The sequence below is a fragment of the Macrobrachium nipponense genome, chromosome 11, assembly GCF_015104395.2.
Source record: "Macrobrachium nipponense isolate FS-2020 chromosome 11, ASM1510439v2, whole genome shotgun sequence".
Taxonomy (NCBI): domain Eukaryota; kingdom Metazoa; phylum Arthropoda; class Malacostraca; order Decapoda; family Palaemonidae; genus Macrobrachium; species Macrobrachium nipponense.
In genome coordinates, this window is record NC_061087.1 from 11,894,435 (window position 1) to 11,922,249 (window position 27,815).

Consider the following 27,815-nt stretch of genomic DNA (forward strand, 5'->3'; position numbering starts at 1 on the left):
CAAATTTCTGTCAGGGACGACGGAGTCTATAGCTAAGTATATATCTGCCAGGGAAGTTGAATATATAAAAACCCATACGGCCTTTGCAACTCACAAATGAGGGACACATTTCAAAGAGTACAAGGAACACAAAATACTGTGCTCCCCCACTTTTTCACAAGGATAGGTTCCAAAAACCACAGCAGAATCGCAAAACCCGTGGGAATGCAAAATCCCCACTAAAAATGCTTATAACTGCCAAATACCCTGTACCCCTTAAACTAAAATGCTTATAACTGCCTATTTTTAAGAGTTAATTGCCTAATTTAATACAAAAAGAGCTAATTAGTGATAGATTTAGATAGAGTAAACAGAAAAATTTTCAAACTTGTGAAAGTTTCCATCTAAAAGTGAAAGATATGTGTCCCCAAAAGTCAGCGATAAAGTGAAGCGCAAAAAAGTGGGGTCCACTAATCCTTAATGCAAATGCTACTATCTACTTACCACCTGCAACACGTCCCAGGGATTTGAGGCAAGTATTCTCTGTAATTGGATGAAGGGGCACAAGATCAACAGCACCAAGCCTAGGGTGGACCCCTTCATGGTTTGTTAAATCTATTAAGTCATATGCTGTCTTACATGCAGCTTCTAGAGAAGCTCCTAAAATAAAAATAAAAAACAACAACAAATTAGTATCTAAAGGATGTGTAATTCACAATAAAACAGATGTCACAATTGGATGGTATAACACAATTCAAATAAAAAGTAAGTTCAGTAAATGTGAAGATACACGTACAAATAATGTAGAAACATCAGTATTCATTAAATCGTAAATGCTTGACAAAAAAGCACCATGAAATGACAATTTGTCGAAAATTGCATTTTTCCTAACTATACAAACCTGAGGTCCTTTAACAATAGGAAGTAGCTAGCGGCAGCTGGAACGGTCGTAAGCTTCGAACAAGGGGAGAACGGTAGTTAACTGCTTGTCCGATCGTCGCGCGCCGCGCGACTGGGAGGTAAACAAATCACTTTTGCTTTTGGCCCATGCAAAATACGCAGAGTGAGGGGTGGCATGAGGAGGGACTATATGTAAAGGACCTCAGGTTTGTATAGTTAGGAAAAATGCAATTTTCGACAAATTGTCATTTGTTCCGATACGTAATACAAACCATCGGTCCTTTAACAATAGGAAGACTCACTTCTTGGTGGGAGGAATCTGAGTCTTTTGATGAACAGACTGGTGTTCGTCCATCCTTGGAATGCCTCCCTGGTCGTAAGAGCGAGGGAGGGATCCAAGCCTCTGTCCGATTGATCGGGGTGTGCACCGCAGGATCAATGGTCAGACCTCTGGGCCGAGTACTAAGAGAGAGGCAAGCGTATCTCTTCGTACCAGCAAGCAAGAACTTGTGTGTGTTTGCAAGAGGCAACATAAAGTATGGGTTGTCTCAAGCTGGCATCCACTTCCTCCCCCTTGTTGGAGGAAGTGGTGGATATATGCTCCTATCCCTAGTGAAAGGGATAGGATGGGGCTCTGTTGAGTAGCTCACCTGCATCTTGTCCTTATCCCGCAGGGTAGAGGGGAAGAAAAAGATGGGAAGAGGAGCCAGTCACACTCTCATTCACTCATCCATTCTTACGGTCACACCAGGACTCGATGCTGTTCAGCCTGCGAGGGTCTGGGTTCGCTACACAACGTGTTGAGCAGCCACCACGGGTCCCAAGGAAAAAGATCCAAGGACCCGTGGGCAATATCCCCCCGAAGGTAGAAGGAGGGGCATGTGGTCTGGTTGGACCAGCCCCTGCCTTCAGTACCTGCGCCACGGAGAAGTTCTTGCGGACAAGGCAGCATCTCCTTCGCATCGAGGCGGTGAAGTCCATTAGGGAGGGGATTGTGAACGACTCGAACCAATCGTCAGGGACCGAAGGGTTCTGAGTCTTCGCTACGAAGTTCGGTACGAAATCGAGCGTCACGGATCCCCATCCCTGGATGCTTGACTTCGCAGTGAAGAAGTCATGCAGTTCCTCAGAGGAAAAGAAGAAATAGTCGCATGACCTATCCTCTTCTCTACTTCGGTGATGTCCAGTACCCATACTGGTCTGTCCGTTTGCCACGAAGTCTCTCGCATCCTCCTATCCCCATGCAGCGAAGTTCTCGGTAGTGGATAGGCACCGACGACTCCATGGTGGGCTGTCAATGGTATGGGTACTGTGACAAGCTATTAGAACGAAGTAATGATTGCTCTGTAACAACCGAACTAAGTCAACAGCGTAGTTCGTAACTGACTCGGGCGCTCTGACAGCTGCCGACTGACTGCGTTCGGTAGGAGGCAAGTTGTCAAAGCATCCGAGTAAGTCACGTGACCTTCGCCTTTAAAGGGTTATGCCGAGAGACCAAACATGATATTGTTATGATACAATAAAGTTTGTTCATACTTACCTGGCAGATATATATATAGCTGTATTTTCTGAAGTCCGACAGAAATTCAAAAACTTCCGGCACACACAGTGGTCGGCCAGGTGGTTAGTACCCATTCCCGCCGCTGGGAGGCGGGTATCAGGAAACCAGTCCCATTTTCTATTCATAATTTTTATTTCCACTGTCCCCTGAGGGGAGGTGGGTGGGTACTTAATTATATATATCTGCCAGGTAAGTATGAACAAACTTTATTGTATCATAACAATATCATTTTGTTCATGAAACTTACCTGTCAGATATATATATAGCTGAATCCCGTTTGGAGGTGGGAAGGGACAGAATAGAAGGATTTTGGGAAACAAATGCATGCAGATGATTTACATCTTGGTTCCACCTGTTAGCATTGCTGGCTTCGTGGTTTATTGCCACGTAAGTCTGCTTGTGCTACTAGAGTTTGCCAGCGAGGTAGAGACCTATATAGCTGGTGCACTCCAGATGATCTGTCAACAGGGGCGAGACCACGACGTGACTAGACCATATTGACCATACCATGAGGGCTAAGAAGTAAAAGTAAATATATATATAAAAATATATATCACCACCTGACCAACCTAGCCAAAGTTAAGGTGTGTTTAACTAAGCTTAAGAGTTAAGAAGTCACCGTTGTCGGCGACTCAATTACTAAATTAAGAGCTCTTCCTAACCATTTTCTACAGGATAGGATGAGTGGTACTACTTGCCCCCAAGATTGTGTCTGCAGACACGTATGGCCCTAGCGAGCAGCAGATCTCATATGCCATCTTCACATCTCGCAGGGAGTGTGAATGAACACAGAGTTGCTTCGCTAAAACATGGTACTCAGGATGTTGCTGAGTGCCATGCTCTGTTGAAATGCTTCCGAGGCCGCGCCCTCACCTCGTGAGCATTCAAATCAAAAGATTTCAAATCTTTGTGCCAACACAATGAAGGAGCTTTTTTTTTTTTGAAAGAACTCCTTAATTAAACAATAAAGCCAGGGTGTTCTTCGAATATGGGCAAGTCTGGTCTTTTCGAACACTGCAGATTGTCCGTACGACTTCGACTTTCTTGAGTTTATGTAGATAAAACTTGAGAGACCTGACAGGGCACAGGACTCTCTCTGGCTCCTGCCCAATAACTTGTGCCATCCTTGATTCAAGCTCCTGGCCCAAGAACAAGACGGGTTTCCATTCTTAGGCCACAACGGAAGGCTTAGAGAACGCACCGCCTTGTGTTCTCTAATGCCAAAAACTTCTGACGATGGCTGAAAACCTCACTAACCCTCTTTGTCGTATCTAGGGTGGTTAGAAAAGGGCCTTCCTGATCACGTGCAAGAAGTTAACAGGTAGGAGATGTTCGAATGCTTTGACATCAAGAACTTCAGACTATGTCTAAGTTCCATATTGAAAGCTTCGATCTGGACATGCACAGTCAGTCAGTCTGTACTAAAGTCAGGTGACCGACCATTGACCAGTCAGACGCATCAAGGACAGCAAGGCTGTACCCTGAAGACCATAAGGCACTATTCTTCGCTGAAGGATGAGTGTCTGGACTGCCTGGGCGATTCAAGCTAAGCAAACCTTGGGGTATGAACGCAACCCAACGTCGTTAGCGAATCAACTCCTGAGCCACTCCTGACTCGAGCTTCTGGTGCAGGAGAAAGGAGCGAGGAGCAAAAAGGAGATTCAGTCCCGAAGGACGAATGCCTGACAGTCCAACCTGTCTCATGTTAACGATCATCGGGGGTGTGTAAACGCAACCGACTTCGTCAACAAGAAACTCAGGGCTACTATGTGTCTCCTGATCTCGCACGAGTGTCTGACTCCGAGGAAAACAGGTGAGACAAAAAGTAGATGGTGAGCGAGTTTCGAGATTCCACAGAACTCAAAGATCGTGAAGGCTTTGTTGTTTGACAGAAGCAAATCTCTGAGCCCAAAGGCCGTCAACAACATATTTGCGTATTCTTTAATAGTTGTGACTGCCAGCTTATCCCATTCTTCAAAACGGAAAGGGAAGACGGCAATCTTATGCTGTCAACATCTCGATAGTCTGAACGTTAGTCAGACTCAGAGCGGAGAGGTTATAGTACCTTTCGTGATAAAGTAGACCGACTCTCTCGGAAAAGGTCCATTGGAAGGACGTGACCTCTGTGAATCTAGGATCTTGAAGGCCAACATGGGGCGATTAGCGTCATTGTCGCTCCCTGTGATGGTATAAATCATCTTATTACATTTCCTAAGCGTTTGAAAAAGGGGAAAAGAGACTAAACATCCATCCCTCTTCAGTATCATAGCGAAGAAGATGTATGAAAGGACGTCCCTAAAGTCTCCATAACTCTCAACATACTTTCTAAAGAAAGATTCCACTCGGAAGTCAGTAGTTGCTGCCGTCGATCGAGACGATTCGTACGGACTTTTGCAATCCTGTAACGAACCTCTAGAGGATCGTTACATTCTACGTCTGTTGTTATAATAGGCTCTTTCTCGTAAACCCGAACAGGGACCGAGAGAAGATACTTCCTAAGATATGAGAGAGCTGAAGATCAGAGTTGATATGGACCACTGGTTCCAAAAACTCGTTTCCAGGACTGGAGGGACGACAGAATTGCTTCCACTTCTTTCAGATTATGATCCAGGACATCTGAAACCCTCTCCAGATGTCCGGCACCTTCTTCTATCACCTCAAGTGATACTTAACGCACCGAGAGATGTTCAGAATCATTCCTAGATCTTTAATAAAATTTCAGTTTCCCGGTAGGAAAAACTGTAGAGGTCTGAATTGCAGTCTATTGCAGGACAAACAAAACTTCTTTAGGAAGGAAATGGTCCAGCAAGCTCATCCATTCCCTCACACAGTATGTTTACTTCCCTAAAAAGGCTGCGCTTTGCCTAAGCAGGAGAGCATATATAGTGAAATGTTGCGGTAGACTCGTAGTCCTATACCGTGCGGTAACGAGCACCGAAAGGAGTAAGAGATATCTATGAACATAGTAAGGCAAAACGAATGCAATGTTTATTCATTCATGTAAGAAATCCCCTCATCTAAGGCTAAAGTCCGTGATTGTAGGGCAGAGATACAGTTAGTCAGTCAATCCCGCAGGAGAGAGAGAGACGTAACTGCCAGCACAGAGATACGGTTAGTCAGTCAATCCCGCAGGAGAGAGAGACGTAACCTACAGCGCATGACAGCGAACGAGCTGGTACTGCCTCGTTTGGACTGGCGGAGAGGACAGTGACAGCAGCAGCTTACGATCGTCGTCTCTAACTTTATGCCTGGGTTGCCAGCTACCCTATTCTACGAAGAAATAGGTCCGTAATTTTTAGCATAAAGAGACTCTCAAGCTGGTATATTTAAGCGAAACAGAAAACGCTAAATATATAGATGCGTTTGTGTCGTCATAACATACCATACAACGGTAAAAGATAAATCGGAAACTCCTGGAAGGCTGCAGGGAGTAACGATTAAATGTCCTTAAATTAATTAAGACAATAGACCTCTCGGTTGCCATCCGAAGAGGTAACTACAGCAAGCGTATATGACTTGAGCCAACCAGTAGTAAAATAACGCAAGGCAAAAATATGATACTTATATTGCAATAAAGTTTTTTTTCATACTTACCTGGCAGACCATATATACTATAGCTGAATTCGGAAATACAGCTACATACATATCTTACAGGCAAGTTTTCATAAACAAAACTCAAGAGAATTGAAGGCGGACAGCTCAAGCTTCTTATGTTATGGGACATAAGCGTTCATTGACGTAGTCTACAAGTCTATTTCTTGTACGAGTCTGCGAATGATGAATGAGAGCTCTTCCGAATCTTGTCAATAAGAGCTTATCCGCTTACGCAATATGAAAGTTAATGAGAAGTTTGTCAATGAGAACTAACCCATTTACGGGACAAAAGAGATAATTTGTCAATGAGGGGATACCCACTTACTTGACAAAACGATAGAATATTGTCAATGAAATTCACTGAATGACAAAACGTAATCCAGGAAGTCGAGCATTTTATTTTCGATTCCCGTCTCAAACGAGGAAGGGCAAGAATCCTGTTAAGAGACGGCTTACTACAGGTAGAACGACGATGTTCAATTCGGCAGCGTAAGTCCCGACTAGGACTAACAAAATCTATCATCTGAAAAGCCCTTTCAGATGGGCTAAAAAGCTTGCAAAATTATCCTGGGAAGAGGAAGAAACTCTCCAACCAGCTTCCTCTCCCGTATCAAAATTTATTGGCAGTATGGCAAAGGAAGTCCTGTCTTGCGCTTTCCTCCTTTTGATGAAGTGCCTTTGCAAGAATCCTACTGAACGTTGCCGAGAGTCCTGACGTGCAGGACGTCGAGCTTTTACATAACCCATAGCTGCCTTACCGCAAAGTCTTGACTGCGGTAGAGATCTTTCCTTGAGCTTTCCATAACTCCATCCAATCCTGGACTTTACGAAAAGCAATATTATGACAAAGACCTCTATAATTCACGAAACCCGTGGTCTTGCTGGGTTTCGAAAACGAAGTTGCCTTTTCACTTTAAGCTCCTCCTCCGAAGCAACTGCTTACATTCACATTCTTCGCAGGCGATGTAGAAGGGATCACCGAAGTTAGTAAAAAATCTTTAGGCCCAAATCAGCTTGAAGACTTCAAACAGAAACGTTCAGCCAGGCGACACACCTGGCGTGCGCTCGGCGTCCACTGACTAGCAGCGAGCACGCTCGGCGTCCATTGGCGAGCAGCGAGCACTCTCGCGCGCCCGCTCGGCGTCCACTGGCGAGCAGCGAGCGCGAGCGGCGCGCGCTCGGCCTCGCGTCTACTGGTGCGCGCTTGGCGTGCACCCGCGCGCGCGCTGGCGTCCATTCCGAACGTCCCGTCCAAGCCGAGCGTCAAAAAAAAAGCGTGCAGAAAAGCGTCACGCTCCTGACAGGCGTCAATGCAAGCGAAACTGCCTTCAGGGTAAGAGCATTAGACATCTCGGAGAGGAAAACCGACTGCACGAAGCAGTCTCAGGTGAAGGGTTGATCGTGTGAGAATACGCGGGGCGAGGGAACGCCTTCTTATTCTCACAGCAACAAGCTAGGACGTCCGCGCTCAAAAGCGTCCTGCTAATATGACTTGCTTTCCCTTTTCTCGGTGGAAAGACGTACACGAGTTCAGGCGACGTTCGCCTTCTTACTTCTCACTGCAACGCATGACGAGAGAGAGAGAGGGACGTGAAACGTCCTCTTCTATAAAGCTTCTATTTAGAGGGCGCGAGTCCTTCCGAAAGCTCCAAACCCTGCGCAGGAGGACGCTTCGGAGGACGAGAAGCAATCCTTCAGGATTCGTGCACGCACTTTGGCAGCCTGGGAGTAACTTCAGGTCTGCCGAAGGCACGTCAGATCGGTGGGAGTTCCTCGTAACCCTCCTTCGGCTTTCGACATGCTCTCTCCCTGTTCCTGGGAGTCAAGCAGAGATCCCTGGCTAGAGGCGAAATAAGGCGATCTGACGCACCCTCCACTACACAAGGGGCACTGTCACTGCACTTAGCCAACTTCACTTTTGCTCTCCAAAGCCAGCACTTTCGATTCTAAGTTACGAATCGATAGAGTATCAGAGAAAGGTCAATACCCTCTACAGAAAACTGTTTAGGGCCCGAAGGCAACATTACAGGGTTAGGAGTAACAACTACAGAAGTAGCACTTTTCACCACAATGATAGGAGAGCGAGCACCTTAGATTCCAAGATACAGATGGAATCTATAACGTAAAGGGCATTACCTCACAAGACATATTTATAGCCCGTAGGCCATACTACAGGGTTAGGCAAAATAGTCTACAGGTAGGTTAGCCTACCCTGACTTTGTTTACTGATTAATTGCGTACATATGAATCTACGTCTTCCTTATGGAATTAAACAAAGTCACACTCCTTACATGACAAATCTCAACAAAGAAGGCAAGACACATAGCCCTCGTGCATATCGAGTGCGGAACTACCGAAGCTTTCGGTAGCCACACCCTATCTTAGCAGACAACACCCTCTGAAACTAGCCTAACTAGATTCAGATATACAAAAATGAATCATATTCAAAACAATTTAAGATAGCGTATGCCTAGCCACAAATCCAAGTCAATAAATCAAAAGACAATTAGGATATTTAGCGGCCATGAAGTTTCCAAAATCCTAAGACGGAGGTACTGAAAACAGGTGTTTCCAGCACCGGCGACAGAAAAATTATGAATAGAAAATGGGACTGGCCTCCTGATACCCGCCTCCCAGCGGCGGGAATGGGTACTAACCACCTGGCCGACCACTGTGTGTGCCGGAAGTTTTTGAATTTCTGTCGGACTTCAGAAAATACAGCTATATATATATCTGACAGGTAAGTTTCATGAACAAAAAATAATGTATTTGTTTGTCACCAATGCCGGACAGCGAGGTGATGATTCTCTTAAGGCATGTGCCCAACAGGCGAAAGTCAATTGCCTTCTAGAGACCGAGGTCCCTAAAGGTAAACAATCTCATGGTTGTTGAATCTCAGCTAAGGAGAAACAACACTATGTACCGTTGAAGACGAAGGTAGATATGAATGCAACCTACGTCTTCACAGATGAATCGAGAGAAGGATTCTCAAGATTCATAAACCTGTGCTTACAACAATGACTGAAAACGCTAACGCTATTTCATTGCTGTCCGGTGAGAAGTCGTAGTTGCAATGAAAGCGGGGCGTTCTTCAGTAATGAAAAACACAGGGGAAAGCCGCCTGAAGAAACTGCTTCTCATGGGCTGAACATTGGAAGTAGAGCTGTCAGGTCGGAGAGTAGGCGATGTCTTCTGACACATCTCGTAATTCGGGTTGAACAATGAACAATTGTACACCTACGAATACGAGATATTTTGAAGACAAACTCAGATGTCTGCAAAATCATTCGCATTATCGCAGTGCGATGCAGCGGGAGACTTGTACAGACTTCTGTTACCGTGCGGTAAACAGAAAGATGAAAGAGTCCAAGAGATATCTCTGTTGAAAATTCTCGCAATGTCGAAGGCGATGGAATCTAGCGTCACAGCAGTAGATGGTCCTTCATTATTGCGAGAATCCCCGTTAATCAGAGACCTAAGTCCATGATTGTTGGGCAGAGATACGGTTCGTAGTCAATCAAAGCAGGGGAGAGAGAGACATACATGACGTGACATCTCGGAGGCCCAGCTGATACTGAGCTGCTATCAGGCAGTTCAATACGCAGTAGTTGAGCCTGAGCTCTCGTGACTCGTCATCCTGAGTTGCCAGGCTAACCATTATTCCACGAAGGAATGCGTTCGGCTAGAACTACTGAGCATAAAAGATATGCTCGAGCAATATATTTAGGCGAAACGAATTTCGGTAAATATAAAAGTTGAAATGGTGTTGTCGTGACAAAACCGTAAGTATATAAAATTGAAACTGAGAACTCCTGGGAGGTTGCAGGCAACCCCAAGTTGCAGTTCAATTAGAATACTTGTCTTATAAGTCGCAATCCGTAGATTAACTAGGATATGCGCCTACCCCTCGGACAATTCAACTGCTTAGTAGAATCATGTCGCGAGGTTAATATACGTAGTATATTTGTAGGATTCTGAACAACGATCTCATCCTAAATTCTTTCCTTCAAGAAAACAAAATAAGGATTGGAGATCGACCAACTTCGATCTCTATCAAAGAGAGTGAAGGAGAAGTCTTCCTCGAAGGAAAGCTTCAATGGTGAACAGAATACTAAGACGATAGTTCAAGCCAAACTGGATATTCCCGTCCGATCTTCTCTATTCCAGGTTGGTCGCCTACTGTGAGATATGATATTGTTAAGAACAATAAAGTTTTGTACATACTTACTGGCAGATATACTTAGCTATAGACTCGGTTCGTCCCAACCCGACAGAATTTCAAAACTCGCGGCACACGCGACAGGTAGGTCAGGTGATCCACCATTCCGCCGCTGGGTGGCGGGGTCTGGAACTATTCCCGTTTTCTAAGCCATAATTTCTCTACACCTGTCTCCTGAGGGGAGGCTGGGCCTGGGCCATTAATCGTATATATCTGCCAGGTAAGTATGTACAAAACTTTATGTATCTTAACAATATCATTTTTGTACAAGTAACTTACCCAGCAGATATATACTTAGCTGATTGGCACCCTTGGTGGCGGGCAAGAGACAGCTAAAAACAAAATAATACTTAACTAAATACATTAAAAAACGGGAGAAAAAACAACCTATGTTCTTTGGTACATAATACATAGTTCCTACCTTATTGGGCTGAAGACTTCATGACTACTGTCGATGAGTCTGCTTGCCTCAAGAGTTTCAACGAGGAATGAACCTATGTTTGAATAACTCTTTGGATCGTGTCAATGGGGGCTAGCCCGCTTACGCGACAGAGCCTATACTGGGATCGTACCACAATGGGGGCTGACCCTTACTTACATGGTAGAGCCTTGACCTTTTGTCATATCAATGGAGACTCGCCCTCTTACATGACAGAGTTAAGGTTATTAAACAAATCACCAGAGCACTGAAGCCCAATCCCGATCACCTGACCATGTTAGTCTTGTTACAATCTATGAATTGTAAGAGGGTTCCCTATTCCCTCTGACAATTAACCAATAAAAACAACCAACCAATAAACAGTAATTTAAGCCTTAAACTAAATAGGAGGATTAGCCTCAGCCCCTTCTCCCAGCACTGAATTCGCCGAAACATACGCTCCCAGAGCAAAGCACTTTTCGTACGAAATTTTAACATCTCTTAGGTAATTCGAGGCGAACACCGAATTACATCTCCAAAATGTCGACTACTATAAGAGCCTGAAGCGACCATGTTTGTGAAAAGCCATCGACGTAGCTATGGCTCTCACTTCATGAGCTTCTCACTCTGAGAACCTTGAAATGCTCTTCTTCGCATTTAAGGTGAGCTTCCCTTATTACATCTTTATGAAGAATGTAAGGGCGTTCTTAGAAATCGCTCTTTTCGGTCTCTTACAGAGCACCAAAAGACTTTCTTCTGTACCTTTCAGCAAATCTTCTTCTTCTCCAGGTAGAACTTGAGTGCCCTGACTGGACACAAAGTCCTTTCTAGTTCTCTCCCTGTTAATGAAGATATTCCTTTTATCTCAAAGCTTCTTGGCCAAGGCTTTGAGGGATTTTCATTTTTCGCTAGAAAAAATGGTTGAAAGGAGCAAATCGCTGAAATCTTTCTTAAACCCCACTTTACCTTCCAAAGCTTGCAACTCGCTCACTCTCTTGGCTGTTGCTAACGCAAAAAGGAATAAAGACTTTCTTGTTAAGTCCCTAAACGAAGCTGCGTGAGACGGTACGAATTTTTCCGACATTAGGACTTGAGGACCACATCCAAGTTCCAGCTAGGCTTCTTGATTACATGTTCTTTCGTGGTCTCAAAAGACCTTATAAGGTCATGAAGATCTTTATTGTTTGTCAGATCTATTCCTCTATGTCGAAAAACTGAGCCAGCATACTTCTGTAACCCTTCACTGTTGAAACTGCCAGGTTACAGTCTTTTCTCAAATATAGGAGAAAATCTGCGATTTCAGTTACAGAGGTACTGGAGGAGGATATTTTCTTTTCCCTACACCATCTTCTAAACAACTCCCACTTCGACTGATATACTTTAGAAGTGGAGACTCTTCTGGCTCTTGCAATAGCCTTCGCCATTCTCGTGAAAAGCCCCTTGCTCTGACAAGTCCTTCGACAGTCTGAAGGCGGTCAGACTTAGAGCGGGGAGGTTTTTTGTGAAACCTGTCGAATGGGGTTGTTTGAGAAGATCGTTCCTTAGTGGAAGCGATTCTTGGAAAATCCACTAACCACTCCAGCACCTCTGTGAACCAATCGAGAGCCGGCCAAAAGGGAGCGATGAGGGTCATTCTTGTTCCTTCCGAGCAAGCGAACTTCCTCAACACTTCTCCTACTATCTTGAAAGGAGGGAAGGCGTATCGCGTCCAAGCCCGTCCAATCTAGCAGAAAAGCTGTCTACTGCTACTGCTTGAGGATCCGAGATCGGGGAGCAATAGGTTTCTAATCTGTGGTTCTTGTTGGTCGGCGAACAGGTCTATATTGGGCCTTCCCCACAGATGCCACAGTGTTGGCAAATCTGAGGATTGAGAGTCCATTCCGTGGGTAGGACTTGAACTTTTCTGCTTAACCGATCTGCCCGGACATTTTTCTCTCCCTGTACAAACCTTGTGAGGAGAGGAGATCTTCCTTTCCTGTGCCCAAATCAGCAGATCCTTTGCTGATTCGTACAAAAGGGAAAAGGAAATGCGTCCCCCCAGTGCTTCTTTATATTAAGCGAGGGCTGTTGTGTTGTCCGAGTGAAAACTGAATCCCAGACCTGAGACCTTTTTGTTCCTCGAAATGAACCAAAGCTAGATGAATGGCTGTTAGCTCTTTCTTGTTGATGTGCCAGGACACTTGTTCTACCTTCCCAAATGCCTGACACTTCTTGCGAACCTAGGTCGCTCCCCACCCTGAATCTGAGGCGTCTGCAAACAACGCTAGGCGCGGGTTCTGTAAGCGAAGGGAGATTCCTTTGCTTAGTTTCTGTGGATCTAACCACCAACGGATATTCTCCTTGATCCGTTTCGAGATTGGAAAAGTCTCTCCCAGATTGTTGGACTTCCAATCCCACTTCTCCTTCAGATAAAATTGAAGGGGTCGTAGGTGAAGTCTTCCTAAGGAAACGAACTGTTCCATCGAGGGAGAGGGTCCCCAGCAAGCTCATCCATTCCCTCGCGGAGCAATGTTCTTTCCTTAAGAAGACTGACACCTTTTATAGGCAGCGTTCTCTCCTTTCCTGCGAAGGATACGCTAGAAAATCCCGAGAATCCATCTGAATCCCCAGATAGACAATACTTTGCTGGGGAGTCAGCATGGATTTTCTCGTGATTTACTAAAAGTCCTAAGGACTTTGTCAACTTTAAGGTCACTAAAAGGTCCTCCAGACATTTTTTCTCCGATTGGGCCCTCTTTATTAGCCAATCGTCCAGATATAACGAGATCCTGATCCCTTCCAGATGTAGCCAATAAGCTACATTCTTCATGATGTCCGTAAAAGACTTGAGGGGCAGTCGAAAGTCCGAAGCACATCGCTCGGAACTGGAACACTTTCCCTTGGAACATGAACCTCAGATATTTCCTGCTGTCCGATGAATTGGCACATGGAAATACGCATCCTGAAGGTCAGGGACACCATCCAGTCCCCTGGACGAAGAGCAAGAGAACAGAGGAAGACGTCTCCATTGAAAATTTCTTCTTCAAGACAAAGAAATTCAGGGCACTGACGTCTAGAACTGGTTCCTCCATCCCCCCGATTGCTTTCTGGTACCAGGAATAGCCGATTGTAGAATCCTGGGGACTGGAGATCTTGAAACCAGTTCTACCGCTTCCTTGGAAATCATCTGTTCCACTGCTTGCAACATAGCAAGCTTTCGGACCGGATCGAGTATCTGGCGGTTAACTCCCTTTGGAGTTGTCGTCAGGGAGGATTTTCCCTGAAGGGGATCAAGTATCCTTTTTTCAGGATAGAGAGGGACCAGGAGTCCGCTCCCTTCTGCGCCCAGACTTTGGCAAAGTGGAGTAGCCTGGCGCCTACTTTCGTCTGGAGGACTTGCTGTTCATCTAGACTTCCCGAAGGACCTTCTAGATGGTCTATTCTTTCTCTCTGGTCTTCGACCTCTAAGAGGGGCTCTAGAAGAGGAGGCCCCTCGAAAGGGCTGAACAAAAGAGGGTCTCTCTTTCTTCTCTATCGGCACTGCCGGCCTAACTTCTTGGCTGAGTGCGTGAGTAGATCTTGAGTTGCCTTCTCCGTAAGAGATTTCGAAACCTCTCTAACCGTCTCTTGTGGAAAAAGGTGCGGGGATAAAGGAGCAAAAAGAAGAGATGTCCTTTGCAAGGGTGATACTGCTCTTGCTAAGAAAGAGCTAAAGACAGATCTCTTCTTCAAAACTCCCGTCCCAAAAAGAGAGGCAACTTCCACAGAACCGTCCATGACCGCTCTGTCCGGCAAGGCCAGCAGGACGCTCGAAAGTTCCTCCATGGAAACAAAGTCCGTGTCCTGAGCTCTCTTCGCTAATGCTCCTAACGCCCAGTCCATAAAGTTGAAGACTTCAAGGGTTTTAAAGAGGCCCTTTAGAAGGTGGTCCAGCTCACACATGCCCCAAGTCGCCTTAGCAGACAGCAACGACTTCCTCCTAGCAGAGTCCACTAAGGAAGCAAAATCCGCATCCGCGGAAGAAGGCAGGCCTAACCCCATCGGCTCTTTGGTCTCGTACCACCTTCCTGGTTTGCCTGTTAACTTGGAGGAGGGCAGGAAAACTGTCTTGCCGCTTCCCTTCTGGAAGTCAACCACTCTGAAAAAGTTTTCAATGCCTTTTTCATACAAAGAGCGGGGCGCATCTTAACGAACAAGGAAGACGATTTAAGAGCTTTAGTGCTGGACATCAACGATCCTGGTGAAGGAGGGTCCGCAGGATGAAGGGAGTCTCCGAACTCCTTTAGCAGCAAAAAGAGAAAGTCTCTTGTAGTCCGAAACTGCTACATCTACAGGCTCTTCGTCTTCCGATACCTGGTCCACTGATCTACAGAAGGAGATCGTTTTGGAGTGATCTGGCTCTTCCCGGGAGAAGAACTCCTTTCCCGAGAAGGGGAGTGCGTAACATTAGCACTCCTATACGAAGAGTGAGGCTCCTGTCTGTCGGCAACACTCTTGTGCCTACTAGACTCTTGTTGTCTAGGTTCGTCGGGTTCGTGGCGCTTGCTAGGCTCCTGGCGTCCTGATTCAGGGCGCTTGAACAGATCCCCCGCGTCCTGATTCCTGACGCTTACGGCTTCTTGGCGCCCTAACACTTGACGCCAACGTACTCCTGGCGTCCTGTTTTCTGGCGCCCTAACTCCTGGCGCCCTGACTCCTGATGCCCTGACCCTCGTGGCGCCTGACTCCTGGCGCCCTGACTCCTGGCGTCCTGACTCCTGCGCCCTGACTCATGGCGTCCTGGCTCATAGCGTCCTGATTCCTGCCTTCTAGCAGAATCCTGACGTCCTGAATCCAGCGTTCTAAGAGGCTCATTGACGTCCTTTTCTTGCGTCTTGCTGGCCTCTTTGCGCCTGTCTGGCTCCTGGTCCTGAAGACCCAAGGGATCCTGATACCTAAATCGGTTTCTGGTTCCTTGTAGCTAAACCGCTCGAGACTTCTGCTCGATGCGCTGTGTCTAAGAGGGCGCTTCGGGGTGAAGCCAGCCTATAGGGCGAAAGGGCTCTTCTCTCAGGAGAACAACTCCTATCCGACGAGTCCCTTGACGAAGGCGATAAACGCCCTGGAGATCGTGAGAGTTCTCTCCTATACGAAGAAGGACGCTTAGCGGAACTCTTCACAGGGAGCGAGACATCCTTCCCCTCCTTGTAGAGTCCTTAGCAAAAGAGCCTACGAGCGACGCTAACTGCTCTTGCAGATTAACCAAAACATTCTTGGTCGGATCTGAAGAGCAGCCCTCTTGTCTAGTCCTCTTAGGCCACCCGAAGGCCACCCAACCTCCAAAATCGGGAAAACGCTCTGGGCTGGAGTCAGCAGCGTCTCCTTTAGGCGCTTCCAGGCTCTCTTCAAAGGGCGCGAACGGTAGGCCGAACTCCATCCTCGTTTAGGAGAGGAAGAGTCTGAGGCCGAAAAAACACTCCTTTAGGACGCCTTTTCTGCGGCAATCCGAGGCAAGCCTGGGACTTAACAACAGGATCTGCCGAAGGACGCCTGACCGTTGGGGATGTTCTGCATCCTCCCTGCGGCTTTCGACATTCCTCCTCCCCTGGTCCTGGGAGTTGGAAGATGGTCTAGGCCTAAGGAGCAATGAGGGAACCGGTCCAGACGCCCCCCCACTGCACTGGGGACCACTGCACAAGTACTATCACCAATTCTTACCTTGGTTTAGAGCTCGTAGTGAGCTTGAAGTTTCTATAAAGCTTTTACATTTTTCCCTCTCTGATGAAGAATCTTTGGATTCAGAACAGGGAGAAGCAGCTGAGGCTAAGGGAAAAATTGTTAGAAGGAGAGTTAATTTCTTGTTCTAAGGAGCAAGATCTACTAGATGACCTAGCTGAAGCCTTCCTCACTCTATCTCTCTCAAGCTTCCTAAACATATGATGATAATTCCTTCCATTCAAGCTCCGTAAGGTTCTCGCATTCCACACAGGTGTTAATAAAAGAACATTCATTCTCCCTGCATTTAGCGCAAATACTATGCGGATCTAATGCCGATTTAGGCAGCCTAACCTTACAGTCTTCCCTACTGCAAACTCTAAACATAGGTGAAGCCTTAGCGTCAGACATCGTGAAAGAGTAGTCAAAACCAAAGTCGAAAAACAGTCCACAATAAGCGTATGCCAAGCCAGAGAAAAAAACAGAATACTGTCACCAAAAAAAACCAATCCAAATTCTCGGCAAACGAGTTGAAATCCAAGATGGAGGAAACGAACAATAGGTGTTGTCCGTTCAACCGACAGAGAAATTATGGCTTAGAAAACGGGAATAGTTCCAGACCCCGCCACCAGCGGCGGGAATGGTGGATCACCTGACCTACCTGTCGCGTGTGCCGCGAGTTTTGAAATTCTGTCGGGACGGACCGAGTCTATAGCTAAGTATATATCTGCTGGGTAAGTTACTTGTACAAAATTCGTTAGATACAGTTTTAGCAATCGATTTCTTTTTCTCCTTAACCGATCTTTTACGCTGCAAGATTGTTTGGCGTTTCATATAAGCAGTCATATCCTCGTCAGACCAGGCTTACATACGTCACAACAGAAGTCAAGTCACAAACCTGTCCACGACAAGAACTACAAATGTCATGGGGTTCATACTCCCTGCTACTCATCCTTGTCCCACAAACCGGGCAGTTCCTGATGTTGCTGGCAGAAGGAAGCATCGTAATTTCTTGGTAATCCCATTGTTAGAATTGGAACAGGTCAGTAGTTCCGGGTCGCGCAAAAGTTCGTAATTTAAGATAAGAACCACAAACAAGAAATCAAAGCTAATTCACTATTTCGTGATGTAATGCGTGAGTGGTAATTCATATAAAGTTTCATTTAACAAATAATGAAAGCTTTAAAGGCACAAAAAATGTTTAAGGAAATTTATAAAGAGCGGCCGTGATGTAAACAACACGGGCGCTCGTTAACAACTGATTTGAGGGAAGGTTTTCGTATCTGTCAACGACAGTGTTGCCAACTGGCGGACAGAATAGGAGGTAACAGGCCGTTGCCAATGTGGTAAATTTTGGGCGGTTTTTGTTTTTGGGGATTTAGGGCTAGATAAATTATATTAAGGTAATGTTTATTAATACCCGGGTTACCAGCTGGTCGCTGCAAGAGTGGCCGCTGGCCTGGCAAGAGTCACCTGAGCGTCTCTCACCAGCCTTCTGCTCCGTGCCGCGTCTTGGCGCCGAGCGAACTCTGGCGCCGAAACTTGGCTGCACGGTCTCCCGAGGGAGAACGTACACTCGGGATCTCTCGCGAACGAGAGACCGAGCCACCGGAACCTGACGTAGACGGCATCGCCGCTAGCACCAGGCGAGGAAGTACCAGAGCTAACCGATACTCCTCTGGTCCCCGTTCTATCTCTTCCTTACGGAAGGGGAGACGGGCCCCCGCTCCCGAAGGAGCAGGAGGACCAGCAGAAGGACCCCCCGTCCCACCGGGGGGGTTGGGACGGGCCCTTAGAAGTTCCCGAAGGAGACTTCTTAGGGGGGAAGGCAGCCTTCTTCTTCTTCGGCTTATGGGCCTTGAAGTCGAAGGGGAAGAGGCAGCAGCAGACGATGAAGACGAAGATGACAGCTTCCTTTTCTCCTCTTCCTCGTCAGCTCACGCAGGACAGTCGTCAGGTCCTCCATCCAGGCCGGAGCCGGGGCTATTGCCGAAGCAACACGGCCCGACTGCACCTGTCCGGAAGGACTGGACTGGAGAAGGACACACGTGGCAGGACCATCATGGACAGGCTCACGGAACCAGGAGCGACAGGAACAGCAACCAGCTCAGGAGCGGCAGGAACAGCGGCAGCGGTAGACCCAGAAGGGACAGCCAAGCCAACAGCGGGAAATCACATCAGCGGCAGGTACGGAGGCCCAGCGATCGCCTCGTAGAATCATCGGCAGCCAGTGGAACCTGGGTAACTGGCGGCCGGTTCCAGGGGCGAGCTGCTGGAACAGCGGAAGTCTGGGGCAGGCAACACGAATAAAACAGGCGGCGGCGGCAACCCCCCTCGGTCGGCGGCTGGGCCCTAGTAGCGGCAGACGGCGTCACCGACACAGCATGGGGAGTGTAGACCAGGAGGGGGGGAAGCAGCATAAGCGGCCGTGGTAGTAGTGGAGACCGCCCCAGACCTCGCTAGACGCTGCAGCAGCCCGTGGATGCTAGGCACGCCCTGCCGCCGCGGTGGTTCTACCTGTCCAAGGTCGTCTCCCACGGATGTAGCACTGCGGTAACATAGATAGATTAGTAAGAGGGGTTCCCTCACGCACGGGGGGAAGACATGCCCCATCCCGAACGCAAGGAAGACCCCAAATACAAAATACAACGAAGAAGCTGAGCGGGGGGCAGGAAGGAAGACGAAGAATCGGATACCAAGGGAGTCGCGGGAGAGCTTTCCGACGACTTCCTGGCAGACCTTCGCTTCCCCTACCCCCGCACAGCAGTGAAAAGTAATATGAAAATGAAACACCCGAATACTGCCCTTGCGATTCCACTTCATAGAAAACTTAAAGGGAAAAGATCAATTCCCTTGGGTAAGAACGGAAACTTGATCCAATAATATGATGCTATCATAAAATATATATGAAAATGAAACCGAATACTGCACTTGCGATTTCACTTTCACAAAAAAATCGTAAGGATCAATTCCCGGGTAAGAACGAAAATTGATCCAAATTAAATTTCATGCAAATAAATAAATGAAAATGAAAAGAATATTGCAATTGCGAATCCACTTTCATTGCATTCTATTATACAAAATTAAAAGGCTCGTGCCGAGCGCAATCACACTCTCGGTAACGAACGCACAGGGCAAAAATATAATGAAAAGAGTACTTACATTTTTCAATTACACACTTTCGCCCAAAAAAATACATGACTCGGCGCGAGCGCGCCCGCCCTCGGCACCGAGACATAATTCAAGGGTTCAATTCATGAAAAGAGAGGAAATCGCCGCATCTACGGCGATAACTCCATGTTGGTTCATAATTAAGTAATGAAAATGAAAACAGTGTACTTACAGTTTCATTTTCAAGTCAAACAAACCATTAGTAGAAAACAATATAAACAAAGCATACGACGATGAAGCGGGCAGAGAGCGATGACGAACACGTCCTTCACACCCGCGGCCGAAAGCAAAAGTGATTTGTTTACCTCCCAGTCGCGCGGCGCGCGACGATCGGACAAGCAGTTAACTACCGTTCTCCCCTTGTTCGAAGCTTACGACCGTTCCAGCTGCCGCTAGCTACTTCCTATTGTTAAAGGACCGATGGTTTGTATTACGTATCGGAACAAGTATGAATTTAACAGCAAACTTTTGCAAGTACGTATTGTGAAAAAAAGAAAAACAATAAATGAAAAAAGCTAAAAGTTAAAAACAAAAAATGAAAAAGCTCAAACTTAACCTAAATAAACAATGAACATGCACACAGCTCTGTAAGTGAGCTACAGTAGCCTCGCTTCAAATTACAAGCATAAACAACCATGATGCCAACAAGATAGTAAAGGTCACAAAACATAAAAAAAGTACACAAGAACAAGTAAAATTTCAGTGTCAACTACAATTAACAACAAATGATAAGAAAATGGCTATGCATATCGCTACACCAAAACTAGTTCTGAACACTGAGAAAAATCGTAAATATCTAACATAAATTCAAAATACTCAATATTCACTGAAGAAAACACAACTACCAGTTCCCTAAGACTAACTTAATAAATGTTTAAAAGGATAAGCTCCTTTCACTTCACCTTTTTATTTCTCATGAAAGAGAATTCCACAGACATACTGGTTGGAATATATATACCTATAATTTAGGGCAAAGGCCAAGCACTGGGACCTATGAAGTTATTCAGCACTGAAAGGAAAGATGAGAGTAGAAAGGTCTGAAAGGTGTAACACAAGGAAAACCTGGCAGTTGCACTATGAAACAATTGTTAGAAGAGGGTGGAAAGTAAGAAGGAAGAAAGAGAACATGAACGGAGGTAGAGTAAAATGAATGAAAGGGGTGCATCTAGGGGCTCAAGGGACACTGCAAAAATCCTTAAGTACCTTAAGTAATACCTACAGTACACTGTAAAATATGTACTCTTGTTGGTACTTGTCATCAGTATCATGAATTCATTTTCTTACCTGAATTGGCATAGTACAAAGCAACTATAGATTCAATAAATTTGGCTATTTAAAACCTGAAGAAGAATTACCTAAGCGAAAACTATATTTGTACGTCAGTACTCTGTCTTGCAAGTACAATATACCACTACTCTACATACATATAACATATTTTGTAAACTATTGTCTTGTTTCGCAGACACAAATCATTGTGTTAAATCATTCTTGACCACTGTATTCTGAAAAACAACCCTAAAGATATTCATTTTCACAGGTATTCATTTTCTAGGCTATGTCAGGGATTTGCTTATCAAGTCAAAAGACTAATAGAGGGTTTGATTAGGTGAGCAAATACTAATAGTGATTCTTTTTTCCAAAGTCATCCACAAACAAATTTCTTCTAATTTGATTGATACTGCAGTGCTTGAAGACTGAGTCTCTCATATCCTGATGAAGGTTATGAAAATCCATGGCATTGTTCCAAAATCTTTGATGAATTTGCTGTAGAAGTCTGGAAGCTACAGCTAAGCTCTGTCTGTCTGCGAGTATGAAAGAGAACATGCCAATAGATCTCTCGATCCTCTCCACACAACTGATCTATTCACCTTACAACTGACATTAATGCAAGCAACCAATATGAACCAGTACAATGTAATGTGCATGGCAGTTATGTCATAGGTAGCTATATTAAAAAAAATACCATCACAGTAACTGTAACTAATGTTTATGATAGTGATATGATAAACTACAGATCAGTGGAAACAAAATATTTGTAAAGTTTGAAAAGCAATATTTACTGCTACAACAGTTCAACATTTTATCCCGTCTTCCTCTAATAGCTGAGTTAGTCTATCTTGAAATGTCCTGTCTCCAAATCTTGAAAAGTATACCGCTATAAATTTCAGTATAAAATCACTGCTAAAAAACGCAATGGCAAAGAAAAGCATGCTGTGATTTTTTCATATATACTAAATTCATGAAACACTTTCAGGAGGTGAACATCAGTATTTAGAATTTATTTTCACAGCGCAAATGGCGACACCTGTTGGCCAAAGGTTGAAAAGAGCGTGCTGTGAGAATGTGCTGAAATTACTTTCACCGCGAGGTGACAATCAGAATAGGAGGTCAGAATTTACCTATGTAGGTATTGTAGACAATTTTGTAGTAGACATTTCAGAAGGCATAGTAGAATAGTAGCCTACTAACGTAAGCATTTTAACCTTTACCAAACCTAACCTTAGACTCTGCGTCATATAGGGTAAAAAACCGCATGGTACAGGGGTGGACCATGTACGATCAATGTGTACAACCCCAAAATAAGTACATTATAACGCGTCCTGACATCGGAGATAGGCATCAGACGCGACTTCTTGTTGGTGAGAAAGGGAGCTAAAGACCTCTACTCCGGTGTCAAGACGCGTTATAATGTACTTTTCTTGGGGTTGTACACATTGATCGTACATGGTCCACCCCTGTACCATGCGGTTTTTTACCCTAGGTAGGTAGCCTACTAGGTAGAAGTAGGCAGGGGTTCACCTACCTGACAACCCCCAAGTGAACTGTGACCCCTTAGCAATCCGCATGGTAATTCTACCCATGGGTAGTTTGCACAGTTTAGTAATGTTTACTACCTGGGAGGGTCTATGGGGGGATAAACTCACTGGTCAAGTCAAGAAACAGCGCCCTAAGTGAGGTTAGGAAGGTAAGGTCTCGTTACGTCAAGGTATATAGTAGCTAGCATCCTAGGAAAGATTAAGTTAGGTTAGGTTTGTTTTCGTCGGCGGAACCTGTGCCCATCGTTCGTATTAAGACACTTAGGTCTAGGTCTACCCTGAGATACATAGCCTAAGCCTAGGTAGCTAGGTACCTATAGGCCGAAAAGGACTTGCCTGTTCATAGGCTAGGTAATTACGTTAAAGTTCAGATGATGCTTACCAATTAAATCTGTATTGGATACTACTGTTATAACGGAGCGATTGTAGTCATAATCTCGAAATATGTTTAGGACAGAAGCATTAATACGCCATTCGGAAGTTACAGGGCGAATAGCCGGTGGATTGACAGCAGACAAGGCGGCTCCTGCTATTTTCTCAACGACGTTTTTATTCCTTGCCTCCGAGACGTTAAGCATGCATGCAACTAGTTTGTGGGACATTCTTGCGTTAACTTTGTCGCGTGGGTCCTGCAGGACTACAAAAATACTTCTTTCAAATTGGATTAGCAGTCGGAGATAGGAAATCAAGTCTCCGGAGACTGTGGATTGTAGAACGTTGGACTCTCGTGGTCGGTTTGTTGACTAAACACAGCTGATTTCTGTATCCGATTCCTTCGTCTAAGAGTAATCAAACAGTTTTTATAAAAACTATAGCTGTATTTTTACAGTGTTTTCGTAAAAATAGCAATGCAATTTCATAGTTTTACATGGCCATATATTTAACATTCTAGCTTTTAAAAATAAACAGCACGAAACATAAAATTTATTAGGTACCTTAGGAGTTTAAAACAATATTCGAATACAGAAAATTTATTCATATATACATCTTAAAGTAGACCCACGGTCTGTGAGTAGACCAGACATATATTAACCTATCATCTTGATACAAATTTTGTACTTATTATTATATACTCAATCATAATATATATATTAATTCGTAAAAAAAAACATTTTTCTTGGTATGCTTTCCGATGGTTAACAGAACTTTTAGCACCAGAACATTGATTTCTTAACAACGTAAGCTAGATAGCAGATATAGATGGCAAAATCAAAATACAAGTACAATGCTGAACTCGTACCATATTTCATAAATATATTTTTCTTATTTCTCATAAAAACGCATATAGTAGACACGGGGTATCGCTCGACATACACTGTTCCATTACAATGTTTAAAGTTGTCATGAATATTGTTTGCTAAAGCTAACTGTTGATTACAATTATCCTAAACTTTGCTGTAGGCAATGAAATACTAGTCAGCGACCATGCGTTTATGTTGCCATATACTAGTTCCAAACAAGTAGTTCTACTTATATTTTTTCGATCCGTCTTTATGTATTCGTTGTTGTCTTTCTCTTTTTCTTGCATAGCACTACATATCACATGAAGTCCATAACGATGCAGCTACACTGAAACAAAAACTTTGTTATAACTGTAGGGTAGTTCATTTCATTAATCGATGATGTAGAGTTTCCCTAGTTCTCTCTCACAGAGCCTATTTCCTATATTAATGTTTGTAGTTTGTTCTTTGAGTTTATACTACTAAATAAAACCGCTTGGTTGCCATTTCCATCGGTGGTCGTATAAAGAGAAAGAAAAGCATGTTTTATCTGTAAGGCACCTATAGTTTTGTTTACATAGTTTATACTTACGAAGTCTATGAGTAACTCCTTAACGCCTGAACATTCACTTCAATACACAAATTTGAAATTATATACATATAGTGTTTATAACATGAGCACAAGTAGAAAAAATTACTGGGTTTTGACCTGACCGATTTTGACTCTATCTTTAAGCCATTAACGCTGGGCTGGTACACGGTGGTAGAAATCACATGATATATGCTAGGGGGACAGTATGAGCAAACATACTATACTCCACACTTGACAGGCGTCGAAAGAGGAGGGGTGATAAAACTCATTAGTGGTGGGCCCCTGTATACTATGTTTTCAAATATGATAATCTTTTTTTCCATACATATGTACTACCTTCCTTATATGTTTAAATCTTAACGAATTTCGTTTGAAATCATCGGATCAAGTTTATATATGCCTTGACTGATATTCATATTATGGCCATAATTTTCTTTAATTAACTGAACTTGAGGATATTCCTTTCCAGTACATTATTAGTATATGACTTTTTTGCCTCTGATCAGTTGATTGTATGATTATTCTCAGTAACATGCACAAAAATTCCACTTTTCACCTGTGCATATCTTACATGTTTTTTATTTTATTTTATTTTTTTAACGCTGTTCTATTCTCTTCTCCAGCGTTTTTTCCAGTTTGACCAAAACAAAATTTATCGCATGGCTTACATGGAATTGGATGTAGCCTACACATCCTTCAGTACTGTCGGAAGAGTTCTTTATAAGTACATATTTTGTTCTTATTATTCATAAATGTTAAATGAACCCCACAGTTCTTAAGAAAATGGGGAAAGTCTCTCATATTATTATTATAATATGGTAATGTAAGCAGATTTTGTTTTGCTTTATAAGTTTATTTTCTGTTTTGATACAGTCTTTCTGTCGCTTCTAATGTACTAATACACAGTCAGGAGATTTAAGTATTTTGCATGTATTCCTAGTCTTATCTATTTCACCATTAATATATCCAGGGCTACATATACGTAACGCATTTAAAAACATAAATACGAACACTGATTTCTCAACTTTATTGCTTTGACCAGAATAAAAACACTATTAAACACATCATTAGTTCTGTTCATCAGGAAATCCAAAAAAGGGTAGGCACCCATCCTTTTCCATTCACATAGTGAATTTAATTGGTGGTACTCATTGACTTGACTCGATAAAAGAAATTATATTTTCGTTCTATGGCTATATACAAGTTATATCGTCAACATACCTGAACCATACTGCATTACGTGGAATGATTTTAATATTTTGCTTTCACAAATTTTCATAAACAAATTACCTAACACTGGAGGTAGAGGGATACTCACTGTCATACACAAATATTTATAGCAAAAATTTCTCATTGAATGCAAATGTAAATTCTTTTACACGTAATTTAATCAGTTCGATTAGGGTGATCTTGGAAAAGGATATCACCCGGCTGTCTACTTTCTAATAAATCCGATAACAACTCCGGCAGATCGCCCTAAACGAATCTGGAAGGGGAATGGGTGGAGCCGTGCAGGAACTACGATTCCAGGTGGGATTAGACCTCATGCATGTTAAATTAGAGTGAGCTTCTCTCAACCAACAACACCCCGATATCTTAACGTGCCTGAGTTCGAATCCCACTGGATAGGTCAGGTTGCTTCATGTATTTCCTGTCCGAATTCAACCCGCTCAGGAAGAGGAGCTTTCAGAAAGGCCTCAGGAAATCGAGTTGAGATGTTGCTATTATTACGAGTAAGGTCGTTACGTATAAATGGAACGATTTGCTGAGGGAATTTGATATCACACGTAGCTGTCATAAGCCTTATTGGTAATGGGGGCTGAGCAGGCTCTCAGGAGCTTCTTGTAAACTTTTTTTTATTAGAATTAATTGTCTATACTACTATTAGTATTATTATTGTTCGAATAGCGCAGACCCACTTGCAGAAAAGTTTTGTTGAAAAGACTAGCTGTATCAGCTGAATTGACTTTATAATACGTCTTTTCACTTCTAAAGATTGTTTACTTCGATAATAAGGTTCACAAAACTTGGCCAATACTCGCAATCTGGTTGTAAATGGAAAAAAAGAGAGGATCTGTCTTGTATAATCATTCCTTACTGATGAGGATTGTAGAGGAAGAGGGAAAGTAAAACACGCAGAGTACAAACCGCAGAGTTTACATTCAAATGTTATAAATTAGCGTAGACAGTGGGCCGTTTGTAAACGATTTACGGAAACTCTACGTTTCACCTTCCTGTTTACTGTTTTCAGTACGGAATAAATAAACAAGACTCAGATCCCCTCTGTTATTTTTTTTTCTGGCAGATTATGAACTTTGGCCAGGTTTTATCAAGCCTTCATGTTGAAGGAAACAAAATTATTAGGAGAACTGAAAAGACGTGTTATAAATTTAATTCGGTGATATAGATATGCTTATCAGCAGAACTTATTATTATTATTATTATTATTATTATTATTATTATTGTTATTATATTATTGTTTTTTTTTTTTTTTTTGCTCTATCACAGTCCTCCAATTCGACTGGGTGGTATTTATAGTGTGGGTTCCGGGTTGCATCCCTGCCTCCTTAGGAGTCCATCACTTTTCTTACTATGTGTGCCGTTTCTAGGATCACACTCTTCTGCATGGGGCCCGGAGCTACTTCAGCCTCTAGTTTTTCCAGATTCCTTTTCAGGTATCTTGGATCGTGCCTAGTGCTCCTATGATTATGGGTACGATTTCCACTGGCATATCCCATATCCTTCTTATTTCTATTTTCAGATCTTGATACTTATCCATTTTTTCCCTCTCTTTCTCTTCAAACTCTGGTGTCCCATGGTATTGCGACATCAATGAGTGATACTTCTTCTTGACTTTGTCAATCAACGTCACGTCTGGTCTGTTTGCACGTATCACCCTATCCGTTCTGATACCATAGTCCCAGAGGATCTTTGCCTGATCGTTTTCTATCACTCCCTCAGGTTGGTGCTCGTACCACTTATTACTGCAAGGTAGCTGGTGTTTTCTTGCACAGGCTCCGAGTGGAGGGCTTTTTGCCACTGAATCATGCCTCTTTTTGTTACTGGTTTCTGTGCAAGTGCCGGGCATTCACTTGCTATGTGGTTTATGGTTTCATTTTTCGTATTGCACTTCCTACATATGGGAGAGATGTTATTTCCGTCTATCATACTTTGAACATATCTGGTTCTTAGGGCCTGGTCTTGTGCCGCTGTTATCATTCCTTCAGTTTCCTTCTTTAGCTCTCCCCTCTGTAGCCATTGCCAATTGTCATCGCTGGCTAGTTCTTTAGTCTGTCTCATGTATTGTCCTCTTGGTTTGTTGTGCCAGTCTCTGTTCTTTCTGTCCTTTCCTTCCTGTTCTCTGTATATTTCGGGTCTTCGTCTACTTTATTAGTCCTTCTTCCCATGCACTCTTTAGCCACTCGTCTTCACTGGTTTTCAGATATTGCCCCAGCGCTCTGTTTTCGATGTTGACGCAGTCCTCTATAACTTAGTAGTCCTCTCCCTCCTTCCTTTCGTGTTATGTATAGTCTGTCCGTATTTGCTCTTGGGTGTAGTGCTTTGTGTATTGTCATTTGTTTCCTGGTTTTCTGATCTATGCTGCGGAGTTCTGCCTTCGTCCATTCCACTATTCCTGCGCTGTATCGATTACTGGCACTGCCCATGTGTTTT

General features: G+C 44.0%; 1 protein-coding gene across 1 annotated transcript in view; it reads right to left on the reverse strand.

The window, feature by feature from the left end:
* The window catches only part of LOC135223666 (glutamate formimidoyltransferase-like), a 236,909-nt gene extending 213,819 nt beyond the window's left edge, over nucleotides 1–23,090 (reverse strand). The window contains exons 1-2 of the mRNA XM_064262369.1: nucleotides 22,714–23,090; nucleotides 484–639 (exon numbers count right to left, since the gene is read on the reverse strand). Of these exons, the coding sequence (XP_064118439.1) occupies nucleotides 484–639; nucleotides 22,714–22,933 (376 nt within the window). The 5' untranslated portion in view covers nucleotides 22,934–23,090. The remainder of the gene's footprint in view (nucleotides 1–483; nucleotides 640–22,713) is intronic.
* Between the last annotated feature and the right edge of the window lie 4,725 nt (nucleotides 23,091–27,815).